At 34.8% G+C, this 20,424-nt stretch overlaps 1 protein-coding gene across 2 annotated transcripts in view; it reads right to left on the bottom strand.

Moving 5' to 3' along the window:
• The window catches only part of LOC142324133 (protein phosphatase PTC7 homolog), a 50,490-nt gene that overhangs the window by 24,085 nt on the left and 5,981 nt on the right, over positions 1-20,424 (bottom strand). For both annotated transcript variants that reach the window (XM_075364814.1, XM_075364815.1), the window contains exon 2: positions 11,514-11,693. In XM_075364814.1, the coding sequence (XP_075220929.1) occupies positions 11,514-11,693 (180 nt within the window). The remainder of the gene's footprint in view (positions 1-11,513; positions 11,694-20,424) is intronic.

Genomic DNA, 20,424 nt, shown 5'->3' with positions numbered 1-20,424 from the left:
GAGGTCGGCAGTTATCGGCCCATCAGCCTCTTGTAATCAGCAAGTTGCTTGAAAGGCTGGTTATGGAACGGCTCTGGGAAAGCATTGAAGTTAACTGTTTTCTAAATCAAGGTCAGTACGGTTTCACGAAAGGGGTTGGCACCGAGAATTGCATCTTAAATGCTCTTGCCGAGGTGGAAAGCGCCGACAGTAAATGTTTTGGTAATTTTTATAGACATAGAGGCAGCAATTCCTTCCTTGTGTTGGAGTTCTGTCCTTTATGAGTTGGAACGCCACAATGATCCCGTAGCCCTGCAGGCCGTAGTAAATGACTATTTGTCTAATCGTACGGCTCTGTTTAGATGCGCACCTACCTGTGGAAAATTCCGTCACCAAGGGAAGCCCGCAGAGTTCCGTTCTCGGTCCCCTGCTGTGGAACCTGGTATTTGACAGGTTTCTGGGATTGACATTCCCAGGAGTCACGACCCAGGCTATGGATTGTCTGGCCGTCAAATGTACATGGTGTACCAAGGTGTCTTCGAAAGCATGATCTCTTACGCGGCGCCCGTTTGGGCGCATAGGTTGGATATGAATAGAGCACTTTTTTCAAAATCTAAGTAGTACCCAGCGCAGAGCCTTAATTGTATGCACTGGTATTTTTAAAACAACCTCCTACGAGGCTACCACCGTATTGGGAAAGGCTCTCCCAATCGAATTAGTGGTGAAAGTTCGGGCAGCCATGAGGACATTGCGAAGAGGCCGGGGTATTTGTGATGCGGTTTCGAGCTGGGAACAGAAAGGTGATCACAATGCACCGGATCTAAATTTCGTTCAGTTGCCCCACTCCCGCCGGCGGAAGAGGCTGCAGAGCCCGTGATGGAAACATGGCAGCTGGAATGGGACACCACGACTAAGGAGGGAAGATCCCTGTACAAGTTTATACGGGATCTGGGGGTATGGTATGTCTCGAATTTGTTTTTAATGGCATCGGGTGCTCAGGTTACCAATCATGTTAATTTGAACCAATATCTGTTTCGGTTCCGCCTAGCAGCTGATGAGCTGTGCGTCTGCGGGGAGGTCCAGTCAAATTAACACCTGATGTTTGACTGCCATGCTCTTGGTGGAGGGGGGTGCAGAGACCGGGCCACCCAAGAACTTAGTGGTCAAGGGGAAAATTGGCCACTCACAAGCGGCGAGTCAATTTGGCGAGAGCCGCATTGTCGGATCGTGTGGGAGTTTCTTGATGCGGTTGCTTTGTTCAATCGACATCAGTAGTTTGCCTAAGGGAAAAGACTCCTACCGCGCTACTGTAGGAAGCTAGCTGAGAGATATAGCTGGCTACCGGACAGATTAAGGCTCCAAGCGCTTTAATGGTGGACAGGTACTTGCTGGCATTTAGCGAACTAGGCGTGACAGCGAATTGCTGTCTAGACGAAGTAAATTTTAATTCATGTTGTCATACACATTTTTAGTAGTTGACGGGGTGCGCCTACCCATTTTAGTAAATATATGACAAGTGAGCGATTGGGGCACGTAAGCCGGTGGTGTATGGCAACGCGCTTAGTCCGCTTACGCTGTTAGGTAAGCTCTAGGAGATATTTAGGACACTGGTCACTAAATTGTTTAGAGGCTCAGTAGCCGTTTGTGGCACAGACATTCGGTCTTATGCTTTAGGGCGACCGAATGGGTGGTAGCGGGAGAAATACCAAGCAAACCAATAACCCCTTCCTTAACTCTAATCCCCATACGTTACCCACATTTACGTACGGGTAGTATCTCTGTTGTCCCTGTAACGCTAACATCCAATCTCATAGTTTTAAGTTAAGTCCGCGTATGATGTATTAGACTTTAGAATAAGTGTCTCCGTCCCATGTGTTTGTTCCGGCAGTGGTTCACCCCTGACAGACAGAGGGAGTTCTGTCACTCGGGAAGGTGACGTAGTAATTACGTCCCGCTATCATGCCTTCACATTCTAGTATTTTTCTTACGTATACTGCAGTCTCCCCTCCGTTGATCTCAGCTTGAATGTCTTCAAAGTTTCCGTTGTTCTTACTAACGTTCTGAAACGCGCCAACCAGCGCCTGGGCGAGATCATTCTCACTATAGAAATCAACACAGACCATGTGAAAAACATTCCTAATTGGTACCCGTCCTCCTGACTCTTCGCCAATAAGCGTCGCCTCCATGGTTGCCGACAATATATTCCTTGCTACTAGTCTCGGGGTGCTCATCATCCATGCTGCCTGACGATGCCTCACCACCAAGTTTTCCATCAGTCTGCTCTCAGTAATCTCTTTGATGTCCATAACTGTTACTTCTTTTTTTGTGGTGGGTTGGGGGGGAATAACTCCTATCCGGCATTTTTGTGTACGGGTTACGGTAGGCCTTCCTTGGCCAACTCCTTTTAATAAAGTCAGCCATATCCTTTACCCTGACACCACTGTCCAATCCACCTAGTATCGGGCACCCCGTAACCACCAATGTCTACCCTGCAACCACCAATGTCTACCCTGTAACCACCAATGTTGAGTCGCCTCAACCATTTGGTTCTTCCTAATAGCTCTGGTTGAAGTACGAACCAGTCTCCGTACGTCTTTAACAGCAGCAGTGAACTCCGTATCAATTCCCTTTATACTTCTTTTAACATCTTTATCCACATTTTTCCTGAGTTCTTTGGCTAGCTTTACAAACCGCCGTACCATCACCTCCATGTCAACGGGTATGTCCTCCTCCTCGGCGGAAGACTGCCTCACCTTCAGCCGTTTGGTTTGCTTCCTGCCCTCCACCAACGAGTCACATGTTACAGCACCAGTAACAACCAGGATGGGCATCCTACAATATCTCCTGTCTCGACATCGTAGGCTCAGGGGTGATTTCCAGTTCTTCTGCCAACTTCCCTTCCATTATTATGGAGGGGCCGGTAAGATAAACAAAAATGAAATAAAATAAATATTCTAATTAAATATCAATAATGTAGCTTGTGTACAATATTTTGGTGGAAATTAATCTTGTTTTATAGCATTTGATAAATGAAGGGTCGATTAGATAACGGACATGTACTGAAATTTCAACTGGGAGTTCGTCACATATTTTAGAGGACATGTTTTGTGATTTACATGCTTTCAATGAATATTATTAACAGATTTAATGGGAAAAGATTTTTACTTCAAGTTAACAATTTTCATACAATATTATTTTATAATTTAGTTGAGGGTTCTTTTCTGCATAATAAATAAGATCTGGTATTCAAAAAAATACTATGCAATTCAGCTTATTGCCTAATAACTGAGCTATCAATTACAAAGAATTAAAAAAAAAACGAAATTTTTCATCATTTTATAAATTTAAAAACATAAAATCTACAAGTTTTATCTATTTTGTAGAAGGTGTCGAATTTAATATGAATAACAAATATTAGTAAAATACTTAGTCTCTTCTTTAGATACACAAATTTTTGTCTATATTACATAAAAAAAGGCAAACTGACAGAAAACGAAGTATCTGAATATTTGTTTTTGGTAATTTTTTTACTTATTTTAATGCCTAAATTACTTCTGAAAATTGAACCATTTATTTGAATTTTACGCTGTACAATCAACTTTTATACAAAAGATGAAAAAAAAAATACACACACATATATATATATATAAAACAGAATGATCTATCATAACATACAAGCATGATTTAATTACGACATGACTAAAAGATTGTGATAATTACAATTATTTTATTTTTAATATATCATATTTTATCAGTTATATTACTTTTATAATATTACATACAATTAGAATGATAACTTCAATATCATTAATTTTATGCTCATTTAAATTCAATTTTTATTCTGTTCCATATTCAATTGCTTCCTAATAATTGCACTGCACATTAATTTTTAAGAGCTATTACAGAAGACAACCAAACGAATTAATCACCTCGATTCTTATATTCCTTAAGTTCTGAGGTCTCCAGAATTCAAAAATCATTGTTATAAAACTACAAATGTACACAACAAGCATGTATATTGACCTCAGTTTGTCTTTTTAACTAAGAAACAGTTTAATCTGCAGTTATGAAATTTGGTATATAAGCGCTTGTATGTAAAGGGCACTATTTACATGTAATTCATGGGAAAAGTAGGGAAAGAGATAATAAGGGGGAGTGGTATTCAAGAGAATTATTGATTACAATAATTTTATTCAATTACATAATTTGGCCCATTAAAAAATATTATTGAGTAACTGCATAAAAAATTATATTTTATAAATTTTAAATACTTTTGACACTTTCAACTTACTGACTTGTATTCACTTCTCTGAATAAGATATAACCACGATGGAAATATGTTTCATCAGAATTGTAATCTGTTTACCATCAGAATTGAAGGTAAATTATACATTTTTTATCCAAATAATTCAAAATATTGTCATTTGTAATGTTTTAAACCAATTTTATATCAAAGACAGAGTATCTTGTAACTTCATCTGATTTACCCAATTGAAGGAATATTTAATTTTAATGGCTACGCAAATGCTGGCTACACAAATAACCCAACTGTAAAAACTGCAAAGTTTAGCTTTACAAAAGTTTCAGACTTACTTCAATAGACACATACGTTATATGTTTTAAATACAAAACCATTCATAGCTACTTCTTTTTCTTTTGCTCAAACATCATAACCAATTTGATTAATTTTTCCATCCCTTACTACCTTGTATTCTTAAAATGTCCACTATATCTGACTTCCTTAAATATCTGCTTTATGTATATAATCTATGCTTTCCTTTGACAGTCTTTATTCTCTTCATTATCTTCTAATACTAGATAAACAATCGCGGATGCCTTATGTAGTCCGTAAATACTAAATCTTTTTATGATTTTTCTTTTATAAATTCTTTTTGTATTTCTAAGAATTAAAAAGGGTAAGTATATTTTTTTCCTTTCTAATACATACAAATGCATATTTAAACCATTTTAATGATAATTGAGACAACAACCTCTAAATCTCACTCTTTAACAATTAATTAATAATTTATAAAACATGTATTAATTTATTTAAATTAAATTTTTTGTAGTCCATATTTTCTCTGTATGTAATTTATAGCTAATTATATAATATAAACTTATTCAGCCACTCCACAAAGTACAGAATTAAAGAACACTCTGAAGATGGCCAAACCCCATCTTCAGTAATTTTTTATAATTTCATATTAAAATACATTATACATTAAAATTTTTGGAACAAATATTTGTTCGGTCAATAAAAAATTTTAATTTAAAATGTTATTATTTCAAATCTTTAACATGCTAGTCGAGTGGATGTGTATTTTGTTGGCTCCACGATTACATCATTTTTGGTTGGGTTTTAAGGTGAATTTTCTGGTACAGACAATCGGGATTGATCTGCCGAATTTTAACGGAAATGTCTGGTGAATTTTTTGATTATCTTTATCGACGGGCTTACTTTTTATTTTGCCTTTTACGAGGTCAGCTTTATTCCCTCTGACAATAGAAGCTATTTTCATTATTTGCATTGAGGACTGAAGTTTTTTTATCTATCGATAACATTATCTTTTTATTAGTTAATGGACAATACTTAATAATATTATGTTGTCTTATCTTGTGATAATATTAAATAAATATTATTTCTCAGTACTGATAATTTAATATTATTTACTGGCGTTATTGGTTTAAGCGATAGCTTGGTTAGTAGTTTGAGTACACAAGCTACAATATTGACATTTAATTTATTTTATTTCATTTTTGTTTATCTTACCAGCCCCTCCATAATAATGGAAGGGAAGCCGGCAGAAGAACTGGAGGTCGCCCCTGAACCTATTTGGTCAAGACACGAGGCAATGGAGGATCGGCCCATCCTGGTAGCCACAGATACAGTAACATCTGACCTGCTGGTGAAGGGCTTGACTCCCAGAGCAACTGTGGAGGGCAGGAAGCAAGCCAAACGGCTGAAGGTGAGGCTCCTCCACCAAGGAGAACATACCTCTTGACATGGAGATGATGGTCTGGCGGTTTGAAAAGCTAGCCAAAGAACTCAGAAAAAACATGGATAAAATGTTAAAAGAAGTATAAAGGAAATTGATACAGAGTTCACCACTGCTGTGAAAGACTTATGGAGACTGGTTTGTACTTCAGCTAGAGCTACTAGGAAGAACCACATGGAAAATATTGTAGTGGGAGGGGAAGAAATCTGGGCAGACATATCATCTGCTTATGGCTGCTGGCAGACTCCCACAGGCCTGGAAAAGTGATGAACCTGCCAACCAACTGCACAAGACAGAGACACTGTCATTAAGGTGGCTCCGAATACAACATATGCGGACTTGCTGAGATCCATTAAAACAGAAGTGGCAGTACCAACTATGTCTTGAGATATTATCGATATGTAAAGCTAGTATCAGTATGGAGATTAGAGTTAAGGAAGACAGAACTGCGACATGTCTACATGGCTTTCAAAGAAGGAATCGTCTCCACTTAAACTAGGATGACTACACTGTGGATACGTGATCTGGAACAATATGCCACCTCTGAAGATGTACTTCAGGGACTGGGGCAGGTTGTTGAGCCAGTCTATTTAGATGGAATACGACTGTCCTTCAGAGAAAGTTTTGGGGAGACTCGGTTTGCCACATGCCGACTCCCTGCAGTTGTGGCTGCGGATATCATCCAGAAAGGAAGGGTGAAGATTGGACTGGTGTCCTGTCAATGTAGGACATTCAATATGTCCAGACGAGGCCTACAGCAAAGGCTGAGTTAATAAATCACCAATGCAAATGTCTACCGAGGCATTTACATCGGTGGCATCCCAACGAGGCCAGGCTTATTACTATGAGATGTAAAAAGTCAAGAGGACGATAGATAACTCCCGTTACAGGGCTATGATCAGGGGGGGGGGGTGACCAGAACATCACTAGGCGGGTGGCTTCCCCTACGGGGTTGGGATGGTGTCCTGTCAGGCTGATGTTGTTGAGGTGCCTTTGAAGTGTTATTGTTGTTTTGAACTCGGGCATGTGGCGAGGAACTGCCATGAAGACAGCAGGGTAAATACCTGCTTAATTGCGGAGAAGAGGGGCACCATACTCTTGAGTGTGTAAAGAAACCAAGGTGTTTAACACCTTGATATTTGATGTCCTTCCTTTTTAAGGAAGGACATCATACTGGAGCTACTTTATGGCCACGGGGAGTTGCAAAGCAAAAGAAAACCATGACCCAAAGGATGACTGGGGGATCGACAACCCTTCAATGAAGCTGATTCAGTTGAATCTGAACCATGCGGCTTTGGCATGCAGTGTTTCAGAGATGGGTACTGATATAGCACTCATCTCTGAGCCTTATCGACCCCACACTCAAACAGACTGGATAGCATCGTTGGATGGAACTTCTGCTATTTGGGAATGTACACCTTTATTGACAAGGGACTCTCTGTATGAACATATATTTGCAAGAACGAAGATCAGTGACACCTATTTCTACAGCATATATATTTCACTGAACGTAAACATGGACAGATATAAGGAGGCTCTGGCAATCCTTACTGAGGATGTAGCTGTGCATCGCCCGGCATTAGTTGCAGGTGATTTTAATGCTTGATTTGCATTGTGGAGCTCTGCCTACACTGATGCATACGGTAGACTGCTTCTTAAGGCGGCAGCAATTTTGGACCTGGTGTGTCTTAACACTGGGAATGAATTTACTTACCAGAGAGGCATACATGCGTCTATAGTGGATGTTACCTTTGCCACCCCTGCCCTTGCGGCTAAAATTTGAGACTGGCAGGTGTGGGACGGTTATACAGGAAGCAACCACCAGGCTGTCGTTATAATGATTGATGATGGTAGACATCGTGTGATATCTAGGGTGACCTCTGACTCAAGGAATGAGTGTGAAGTGAATGGATCCCTAGTTATTTGTGGAGGCCCTTGATTTGAGGAAGGTTACTGATTACAGTGGCAGAAGGAAAGGTACAATTACTAGTGGATGAATTGATGAGGGCTTGTGATGGTCTCCTTCCCCGAAGGTGTTACAGGATTGGTTGTCCACCTGTTTATTGGTGAAATGAGGAGATTTCATGGAAATGCAGCCAATACCTAAGCCAGAAGGGAAATTCAGCAGACTTATTTCCACTCAGCTAGGGAACATTGTGAGATACTTTACAAACAGAGAAGGATGGAGCTACAGAAGCTCATAAGGGAATCCAAGAAGGCTTGCTGGCAAAAACTTATTGAAGTGATTGAAAAGGATCCATGAGGGAGACAAGATTATTGTTAAGTATGGTGTGAGACCCAGAGTACCCACTGCTATGGATATGGAAGCAACCCAGCTCATCATTGATGGATTATTAACACATGGAGATGGGGTTTTCGGCGACTACCTCAGGTGAGATAGTGGATCTACCAATGTTCATGAAAGAAAAAGTGATCACGGCGATGGAGTGCCGTTCCTCGATACATGGCCATTGGTCCTGATGCATTACCAAACCTTGTGATTAAATTGTCCAATTTAATAGTCTGAGCTAATATAGATGAATTTCTCTACGTTTATAATACCTGTCTGAGAGAGCAGGTATTTTCCAAAGCATGGAAGGCAGTGTCTTGTATTACCGCCGAAACCTGGACATGATCTGGCGCTTCCATCGTCTTCTTTCATCATGGAGCATATGCTCTAGCAAAGGCTGGTTCATGCAATGGAGGATGCAGGTGGCTTCTCTTCTCAGGGAGGCAATATGGTTTTCAAGCTGGTAGGTCTGCACTTGATGCGATGGAGGAGGTGATAGGCATGGCTCTGATGTATCTTGCAGAGTGTAAAATGTGTGCGCTGGTGGAGTTAGACATGAGAAATGCATTCAATTGCGTTTCTCACGTCGCCATAGCGAATGCTCTCTGGAATCTGCATGTTCCTGCATATCTATTAAAATTATTATTGTCTTACATAAGACAATTGATTTATACGGCGGAGAATGGCACAATTGTAAGGACCATTGATTGGGGTGTGCTGCAGGAGTCAGTCCTTGGACTAACCTTATGGAATACAGTATATGATTAAGTCCTTTGAATTTCACTTCTGGAGGACGATGCTGTGGTCGGCTATGCAGATGAAACAGTACTCGCAGTAGGGGCTACTACAAAGAGAGATTGTAGATAAATTCAGGCTTTGTATACTAGGATCAGCACTTGGATGGCTGGGGTTGGCATTGAGATGGCCCCTGAAAAGACGGAGATTGTTCTTATCACCTCTAAGAAAAGACATCAAACACTGTTTTTTGGAACTGGCGGGAAGGAGAGTTGATTCCATAATGGCCAATAAATACCTTGGCATCTGGATTGATGCCAAATTGAGGTATGGAGTCCATGTTATGGAAAGTTGTGAGAGCGGAAAGGTCAATGCATGTGGTTGCCATCTTACTTTTGAACACTGGGGGGCCTGGAGAACTCAGGAAGAGGTTATTAATAAATGTGGTGTATTCTTCCCTCTTATATGGGGCACAGATCTGGGCAGATGTTCTGAGGTATAAAAGACTTGCTGCGCTGCAGAGGAAATGCTGCCTCCGGATTTCAGCAGCTTATCGTACAATCTCAAGAGAGGCTGCACAGGTGTTGGCTGGTGTTATGCCAATTGACCTGGTAATTGCTCACAGAAGGAAGTGTAGAGAATTAAGGATGCTTCCTTCTTCGGAGAAGAAGAGATTGATTGTGGCCAATTTATAAGAGTTGATGAATATTTGGCAAGAACAGTGGGATGCGGGAGAGAAAGGTTGGTGGACTTACCATCTGATTGGAAATGTAAGGAGTTGGTGCAGTAGGACTCACGGATTAATTGATTATAGTCGTACGCAATTCCTGGCCGGGCATAATAGTTACAGATTGTATCTGTTTAGGTTTGCTCTTGACCATTCAGACCACTGTCCAGCCACGATGTGGAGGAAACTCCATACCATGTCTTTTTCTGTTGTACGAGGTTCCAAGATGTACGGAGGTGCATGCTGGATGCCCTGGGTTGGGTGGACATGTTCAGACCCGAGGATTCTCAGCAGATAATGCTCCACGGTATAAAGCAGTAGACTATTATGGCAAATTATAATAGAAAAGTTTTAGAAGAACTTAGTAAAACAGAAAAAAATTTGTAGGAGACAGTGAGCATTGGGCGACCTGCAAGGGAATGAGGCGTCAGAGGGTGCTGGATTGGGCAGGTCTGCGGCTGAGTGTCTTGGGGGCTCTCTCGAGCATGAGGGGGGTCACTTTGGTGCAATGAGGTCGTGGACACTCCACTCCCGGTGCCTGAGGGCGTTGCTCACGTTTTTAATGATTATGGCTGACGGTTGTGTGGGTAAGTGATAAGTTGGTAAGTAGTTGAGTTGTGTGTGTGTTTTGTGTACTCTGGGTGAGATTGTGGAAATTTAATTAAGTTTTGAGTGTACTTTGGTGAATAAGTTATGTCTTGTGGCCATGTCTTCATGACTGTTGTGCGCTTGTCCTGTGTTGGCTTGATTCTATGAATGTATAAATGTGTGCGATACGTCTTAGTACCTGTTAGGTGTTCTATTTTTTCTGGATGTATCCTTCTTTAGGTATTTGTGGTGTGTGTAGTGGTCTGGTATGGATGATCGTTTGCTTCTGGAGACTGAATGTGTGTGTGGGCGCTTACCACCCTCCTGAGTAATGCTTTATTAGCAGTTTCCCAGGAGGTGGGGTCGCCAGGGGTGGAGGTGTAGTTTGTAATGGGCAGGAATACATACACATTTTCTGAAACAGCTTATGGAACCTGTTAGTGAGTCCAGCACTGTTTTGGCACCCATAAATGGGGTTCCTCCACCTCAAAAAAAAAAAATTCTTTAACATGCTGTCAATATGTCAATGCCGTACTGTATTGACCAAAATTCTGTATTGAACAAGTATTTGTTCTAAAAATTTTAACATAACATATATTTTAATATATAAATGTAAAAAAAAAAAAAAACTACTGAAGATGGGCTGAGGCTCGAAAGCACTTTGAAAGTGAAAAAAAGTAAGGTTAATTCTGTACTTAGTGGACTGGCTGAATAAGTTTATATTATATAATTAGCTAAAACATGTATTATATCTGGTAAAAATATTCATGCAGCAATGGATAGCTTGTTCATAAAAATTGCTATTCTATTATTTAATTACATAATCATTTAAATAAGTTTTACCTATCAAATATACTTCTATATTCTGCTTCTTTTTACCTGTAGGAAACATCTTCAAGAAACTTTCTTGCACACACTAGTGAACAGTAAGTGAAAAAACATTTCAAGTAAAAGTTGGAAAATGAACTTGGGACCTTTAGTTCATTAGTTTAGTATCTGACATTTTGAGGTCAATTAAATTAATGTAATGACCATTTTACGCAATGATCATACGTGTAAATGCAGTCAATTTTGAATACTGTTTCACAAAGATTTATTTTAACTCAAAACACGAATTCATTACTTAAACTCAATTACTGGTACACGAATAAAAATTAAAACAAAAATTAACTTGAAAATTAAACTTTTCATTATATACCTAATATTGGCTGTTTATTTTCTAGGAGTTCATAGTAACTTCTAGCCAGCAGGCTGGCAGGTTCAGTCGATGAGAACCTCCCACTTGTTACTAGTCTATCACAAGTTCTCATTAGAAATGCTGAAAATTCCCCTGGATCGATGCCGTAATGCCTCCATCCACCTACTCCATCAGCTACCCCTAAAAAAGGAGGGAAAATCAAATAATTAAAAACAACTTTTACACCAAAATGAATTTGATACAGAAATAACATAAATGCCAAACAAAACAGTTAACAGCAACATGGATATTTCAATGAACATTACTGTATATCATGCTGTAAGAGTTAGATTTTTATTAAATTTCCTATCCAATACAATTCCTTGTATAATTATGATGCTTGACAATGAACATTTATAAAAAATATATTAATTTTTAAATTACTTCTGAAAATGAAATTCTGATCTCAATCCAAATTAAAAAAAAAAAAAAAAAACATGTATTTTCAAGTCTTATTTTTCACCAAATGGACTGATTTAAGTAGGAGATTTTTATGTTCATGTAGTGTTCCCTTCATATGTTTTTAAATAAACAATTTTAAATCAATAATTTTTTTATAGATGATTTAAAGATGAAGATTTGATTTATATATCATCTATATCTATCAGGGCTCACTTGACCATCTAGCCAGGGGGCAGAGCCCCTGAACCCTCAACATGTTTGTTATCCTCATAGTTGTGAGAATATTAAATATATTAGTTATTCATTAAAAAAAAAAAAAATTAATAATTTTAATGATTAATTAGTAATTAATTTTTTTTTTTAATGGTTATCTTTAATAAATTATCTCGAAAGAGGCTATGGCCTCAATCTATGGCTTAAAAACTTCCCTGGGAAAACATGAATGTATCCTGAGAATTTGAATCGCTCAGTTGGTAAACAAATAAGACAGATTGACAAACTTTTGCATTTATATATAAAAAATATAGCCATTCATTCATTTTTGTCTTTTTTGGGCCATGGGGTGTTGCCTGATGTTCAGCTTGTTCTTCTTTGCTTTCCAGACGTTTTTCATATTTTCACTAAGATCACTCTTCTGTTCATCAGTCCACTTCTTGGTTGTCCTTGGTTTGTGACCTTTGTCTTTAAAGTTCTTAAATTTGTCTATTACTTTCCTGAATTCTCCTCTATCTTGCACAATGTCTTCTATAATCATAATTTCTTCCAGGTCCTTCTGAATTTCTTTAATTCAGTTCGTCATTGCTTTCATCAGTGTACGGTGGTTGAAGATCCTTTTGTTCAGTCTAACGTCATCCTTTTTTTTGAGGTGTCTATAAAATTTTGCACGTCTCTTCTGCATGATGTCTGTGAGTTTGTAGAGGCTCTTGTTCATCTGTACTTTCTAGATGCCATCTTCTGTTTTCCTTGGTCCTAATATTTTCCTGAGTATTCACCTTTCTCTTTTCTCAATTTATTGTATTTTTCCTTCCTTGTTGAGTGTTAAGCATTCTGATGCATACAGTCCTTCCAGTTTGATGACCATATTGTAATGTCTATGTAAGATATATTTATATATATTTTGTAATAATTAATCAGTGTTGTATTGTAATACAACTATAAATACCGTAATGTCATCTGAAATTCAAAGTATTTTCAGAAAAAAATTTAAGAAAATTAAATGCAAAACTTAGGATAAAAAAATAATATAGTAAGTCTACAAATTACGCAATTAATTGGTTCTGAAGGTTTTCGCGTAAGACAAAAAAATCACCTAAGTTGAGGAAGGCACAAAATTTAGCATTTTTGGCAAAAAAATATGTTTTAGTTTCACAGGATATGTGAAAGTAAAATAGATCTATATATAAACACTCAAGAAAATATTATTTATTGCACATATTTATTGGACATATTGCTTATAACAGAATCTACATATATATATATATATATATATTTATGGATGAACTACTTTAAGTATCGGTCCAGTGTTAATTATCTTATAGTCCTTTTCTTTTCTTCATAAATTAAAGTGTAGCATACAATATCATTATTCACTGCTTTTGTAACTTTCGCAAATCGTTCAAGATCAGGGTCTTGTGTTTCGAAATCAGCTAATCCATCCCAGATCATATTTAAATATTCACCTTAAACTTTAAGCAATTTCACACCTTCAACACCTTAAAGCAATTTGAAACTTTGCAGTTTCAAATTGCTTGGGTTGTTCAATTAATTTCTCTTCTTCTGAAAAAAAAAAAAAATATTTTTTTCACCCGTCCAAGTTCCATCAATACAATGTTGCTGTTTTCACTGAATGACTGTTAATCAAACTAACAAAATCCCTTCCTTCAGATTTAAATTTAGTTCTTTATCATTTCAACAAGATCTTGAAAAACTACATCAACTTCTTTAATTGGTGTACTACTCTCCTCAACCAATTGGGAGATGAGCTTACTCCATATGTTACTCATGGTAGAAATTGCAATTCACTCTAGACATAACCAATTTTTTTTTAACTAACAGCACAACAACTAACTTCTTAAATGGTAGATTATTTTCAAAGAAATATATTTTTACCTCTTGAAAAAATGATGAAAAACCAGTCCTCAAAAATTTCTTAAGTCATCCATGCTCCTTGGTTAGACTTCCAAATGACAGGTAATGATGTTTTAGGAACATTCTTTAGGGCTCTTGGGGTTTCGCTGTGGTATATTAGAAGTGGTTTGGTTTTGTAATCTCCAGAAGCATTTCCACCAAGTAAAAGTGTTAACCTATCTTTAAAGACCTTGAACCCCGGAAAAGATTTTCCTTGTTGGGATATATATGGCATTTTTATGGATATATCTGGCATTTTTTCCAATATAGGGTTGTTTCATCCATATTAAAAATTTGTTGTGGTGGGTAATGCTCACTCTTTATTATTTCTGTTCAAAATAATGTCACCCATTATTTTGATGTGTAGTTTAGAACAGCCTTTAAACTTTTCAAACCATCCCCTCATTTGCAGTAAATGTATACTTATCAGCACTATCGCCTTTTTTAGGCTTAAGATCCTAAAAAGACTTACGGCTTTCTCCTGTATGAGCATAAGGCTTATCAAAATTTGTTGTTGCTGCGTATCTTCTATCCATGTAATCAGTATTTTTTCTATTAATATTCCTCTTTTCTTTGTAATTATTGTAGACTGCATCAGTAATGAGTTTTTACGTGATTCATTATTCTAACAGTAGAATCACTCATTTTAAAAAATCAAGCAATGTTTGCCACCTTATTACGTTTTTAAAATTGTTTTATAATTTCAACGTCGGTCTCCATAGTAATGGCAAGTTTTATTTTACCATTAATTCGCGAATCACATTTACGTTTATTCGATATGACTTGGGGTTTTATTTTTGTAATAAACACAATAGTAAAATACAGAGTGTGATTACCAAGAGAGAAATTTCTTTTCAGACTAAAGAGAGTGGAGTTAGGGCACGTGCAAGCGCACAACTGAGTTACCCCCACCACCAGTGAGTCGAGTGTGGTGGTGGGGGTAACTCAGTTGTGCGCTTGCACGTGCCCTAGCATAGGCACGCGTGGAAGTTACTACGCCTTGTCCTATATGAACAACTAAAATTTAATTTTTTTTTAAAAATCATGCAATGCCGAAACCGCGTAAGTCGAGGGCTGACTGTACACATTACTGCATTTGGAGAGTCTTAGCTCATGCTTGATAGCAGTCGCTTTTCATTGTTTTTTTTCAATCCTTTTCTTATTTTTGAAAAGATAAATATTTCTTCATGTTTCCGACCTTTTTGTTTCTTTTGAACTGTTTTTACACTAAAAATTAATAAAACAGTACCTTCTTAATCATTCTTTAAATTTCAACTGAATCTGAAACCAAATATAGAAGTTGTTGGTAGCCATTTTCTAATTTAGTACTAACTTCAAAAATTCAAAATCTAAGAATTTAAAAAGTATTGTTTTATAATTTTTAAGCTTTTATAGGTTGATTTATTACTATTAATTAAAATTTTATTTTATATCACAAGATTTTCCAGATTTGTAATAAAATAGAAAACTATACTTAAAATTATATTTATTTTAAATCCAATAAATTTCTAAAAACATTTAACATTTAAAAAACATATATGGCAGCTATCAATAAACTAATGATCAGTAATCATTATGACAAATATTATAAGGGTCTATTTGTAAATGTTTTGACCCAAGAAAACTGTTACAATTTAAACTTGGTTTATCATTATGTCGTTGCATACAGTCCAGAAGCCAGCAGACTCCTAAAAAAATTAGATTCTACAGTTCTTGGGTGTTATTATAACTAATCAACAATGAGCAGAGTCATCTTTCTTCATTTTCTTATTATATCTATTGAGGATTGAAATTATGACTTCCTGACAACAAGGGGCCGTTATAAGTTACATAAGCATAAAATTATGATTTTTGGACCCCCACACGTTATTCCAACAGATTTTAAAAGATCCCTATCCCACTTTCTCCATAGTTTAATTACAAAAAAAAATTATTATTTTAAGATTTTGTTGACTACTGTACTGTATTACATAAATATTAACAGAAAAAAAGTTTTTTTTAATTTGAAATAACACCAACTGTTATAATTATTATTTATTTTATTACAGCTAAATGAATCTAGATGGTTCTTCAAAGTATGACAATTTAAATACCATTATGACTGCAGATAATAGCAGTGACATCATATCAAGAAATTTTCTGATATATTTGAGTACCATACCAAACCATCACATAAGCTTTTATTGCAGAATTATCATTTTCATTAGAAAATGTTTCCTGATTGAAATATTACTTTTAATCATTTTTTCTAGCAGCAAAAATCAAATTAAAAAAGCAATCTTTTTTTTGGTCTACGAAAATAAAAATTTAATAAATATTTTTCTTATTTTATTATTAGTTTTATTTTATATTTATTAATTTTATATTATTTTTACTTCCTTATATGAAGTAAAGAAAGTATTGTGATCGCGAAAAATTTCAGTTTTCAAATTTCAATGGAAATAATCATTTTGACTAGTTTCGGCATGACGTCTGTATATATGTACGTATATATCTTGCATAGCTCAAAAACAATTAGCCGTAGGATGTTGAAATTTTGATTCTAGGAATATTGTAACATCTAGTTGTGCACCTTCCTTCTTTATTGCAATCGAATGAACCAAAAATGTCCAACAAACCAAAAATAAAAAAAAATTGGATTTTGGACTTTTTTTAACTGCAGTAATAAGTCTTCAGTGAGAGTTTCTCAATGATACATCATAAGTGGTACTTATTTTCATTGGTTCCAGAGTTATAGCCAAATAAGATTTTAATTAATTAATGAAATATCTGGCTCTTAGGGGAAGGCAGTTCAAATCAGATTTTTTTTCCATTTAATTTAAATATACTGATTTATTAATAATTATTAGCCTCTCATTGTAAACAAAGTTTTATGATGAATAATAATCCAATAATACAAAAAAAAATAGCAAAAGTTATTAATGAAATAAAATTTTATGTACTTTTCATTTTAAAAAAAAATAAGTAATTTAAATAAAAAGCGTACAAGGACGTCATGTGGGGTCCAAATCAGATTTTTTATTTAACATTTTAACTTTTAATTATTTTATATTTAATAAATATTATAACATACCAACTTGGTGAATTAATAATATAGATAGTTTCAATTAGTGTAGGTTTCATTGAACCACTGTAGTGAAATTAATTTTTTTTTACTTTTTCATCATGTTTTGTAAGGAAATTAGCAATAAAAATATTATCAAACAAGAAAATATTTTAAAAATCTAATTCAACTTTATACCCACACTATGATCAACTAATATTACAGGACTTTTTCCTGTTTGTTTTTGGTGTAACTAGAATGATATTCTAAACTATATCACCACCAATTTAATTACAGTGAGAATATTTGATTGACAGAAAAAACTGATAATCATTTTTTAATTTAAGAAATCAGAGCTTGAGTGACAAGAGAATCAATCAAGCTTTCAGTGGGGCCGGCCTCTGTGGTGTGAGTGGTAGCATCTCAGCCTTTTATCCAGAGGTCCTGGGTTCGAATCCCGGTCAGGCATGGCATTTTCATACACTACAAAATTATCATGAATCTCATCCTTTTATCTAGAGATCCCGTATTCGAATCCCGGTCAGGCATGGCATTTTCATATGCTACAAAATTGTCATGCATCTCATCCTCTGAAGCGTGGTCTCAGAGGATAAAAAAAAAATCTTGAAGTGGGGGTATGTGCTTTTTCACCAGAATGGATCATCTGAATCAATTGTGGATTAAACAAATTTCTACATCTAAATAATTCCTGAATAATTCTACGAGAAAAATTTCTTAACTAGAATTTCAGATAATCATCTTTTTCAAGAAACTTCACTTTTTTCTCACTTCTCATTTATAATATTCCATAAATAAGAACATCAACTAAATATGCAATTAATAAAAAAAAATTAAATGTAATAATACTGACATCAATATAAAGAAAGAATGTAAAAATAAAATAATATTATGCAAAAATATTTGATAATATGTAAAATAAATATTAATTACGTAAAATACTATAATAATATTATGTGAAAATATTTTTACTTCAAATTGTGAAGTAAAAATATTTTAACTTCAAAATTGTGACGTAAAAATATTAGCATAAATTACTGCAATGTAAAAACAAGCAATACAATTAACTGTCTACAGTACTTCCATCATATAAACAGAATAAATGATATTGATTGGTGATAATTAATTTTGTAGTATATGAAAAAAACCATGACTAACTGGGACTCAAACTGGGAATCTCCATAAGAAGGGTAGAAACATTATCACTTCACCATGTAGATTGGCATACAAATACAGATTAAAGATTACATGAAATTAAATTAATGGTAACACACCAGAGTTTTTTAATTCTTAAAAATAGTATACTAAATAAATTATGCATTACAATTAATATATTATTAACATGTTATACAATTACATATATTTGAAAAATTGAAATAATTAAACTTAAAATATTTGGTATTTTAAGTTATTCTTAATATGAACTATTTTTATAAGATATTTCTGAAATTCAAAAGATAGTAATAGTACAGATTTAACCTTGACATTACATTTTGGCAAGTTACCCTAGACTTTAAAATTCTTTACAGACATATAAACAGTAATACACTTTTGCTGAATGTTTAAGTAGCCAAACAATTGTATATAACTTAACCATTACTATTATTAAATGAAGGTGAATGAGCATGTGAGATGCCATGTGACAGTGACACTAACAGACAAATGCAGATGTACACTTACATCATCACGTAATGTAAAAATAATATATTACATATTTAAAGTTCAAAATGTAATTGATAATACGAAAGTATTACTGAAGTTGAGAAGAAATATATGTATATATATACTTTTTTAATTAATGTTTTAATTTAAAAAGAACGGGAAGATTGCAAATTACAACAAAAAAATACCCAATAATTTTATAAAAATTATACATTTCCCCATCTCTGTATATTCATTATATATGAATCCATGAAAGTGGATTAATATATAGTAAATTATTTTGCAAAAAAGGTGTATACATCAGTTAATGTGTTGCTGTACAGTATTTCCTCTATATAAAGCATAAGAATTACAAGGAGCTCTGGTCAGAATTACTTTTCTTAAGAATACTGAAGTTCATTACTGTGCAAGGCCTTGAGATGAACAGAATGAAGGTGCTATAGATATAGCTAAATATCACCAATAAATTAGAAGGTGCTGATATGAAATACAACAATATGTTTGATTCTGAGTAGGGTAATGGTAACTCAATCTACTCCTCAATTTCCCAAGTAAATCTGTCTGGGATACTTTTTATACTTAAGAATACATTACAGATTAATCACTTAACTGTATTGGAATAATAAAAAACTGAATGTAAAAGATTATTTAACAAAAATAAAAATTACATACAATAATAAATTACTCCTAGCTCTAGTACTCATTACTTCTCTACTTATAACTGCCTTATCACTTAACATAAAGATTTAATCAGAATGAGGAAACTTTGGTAAAAATTCTAAAACAAAGAAAATCTTAATAAAATAAGGTGTTGCAGTTATGTTTCTTTAATAAATCACAAAAAATATTGTTCTGCTAATAAAATTAAATAATCACCCACCAAAACATTAAAAATCTGTTATGAAAAAGAATACTGAAATACCTTTGATTTTGAGTTGTTTTTTTTTTTTAATTTTGTTTAAAGTATTTTCTGAACATAAGTTTTGCCATAATTAAAGTAAACTTCAAGAAATATTGTCTAGATTTACTTTAGTAAAAAACTTAATTCTTGTACGATTACTTTTTTAAATGTAAAACAATTTATTTGTTTTTTTATTCCTACTTGTCAAAAATGCAAAAAGAAATTTTTAATAAATTAATGCTCAAGCCTCACTCTTCCCCAAATGGAGATTTGACGATTCTATTAATCAAGGCAATTTAAAAATATTTCCTTTCATGTTCATTTGACATCTACTTACTACTGGATTCTTGTATGTTATTAAATATATACCTTAATTTGAATAATTTAATAATTTTTGTCTGACTATTCATTAAAATTAATTAGAAAACTAAGAGGAAAAATACCTGCACTCCATACAGCCTTAACCCAAGCCTGAACAGTCTGTTTGGCTTGTTTCTCTGTATTACTTTTCTTATTTTTATCAACACAAATGATTTTTACTTATGTTCTTTGTAACATACTTTTTCTCATATAGATAGCATTCTTCATAGGCCTATTCACATTTTGAAAAAATTAAAAAAATTGGTAACAAATTAGGTGTAAAACAGCGCTAAAATAGTTGCTTTTAATTTGGCACCACCTTCTGAAAGTTTAATTAAAGAAATATTCTTTTTTTTTAA

Source organism: Lycorma delicatula, chromosome 4, assembly GCF_047948215.1.
Source record: "Lycorma delicatula isolate Av1 chromosome 4, ASM4794821v1, whole genome shotgun sequence".
Lineage (NCBI taxonomy): Eukaryota > Metazoa > Arthropoda > Insecta > Hemiptera > Fulgoridae > Lycorma > Lycorma delicatula.
Note: the sequence above shows the minus strand (reverse complement) of the source record. Positions and strands in the feature narration are given on the sequence as shown.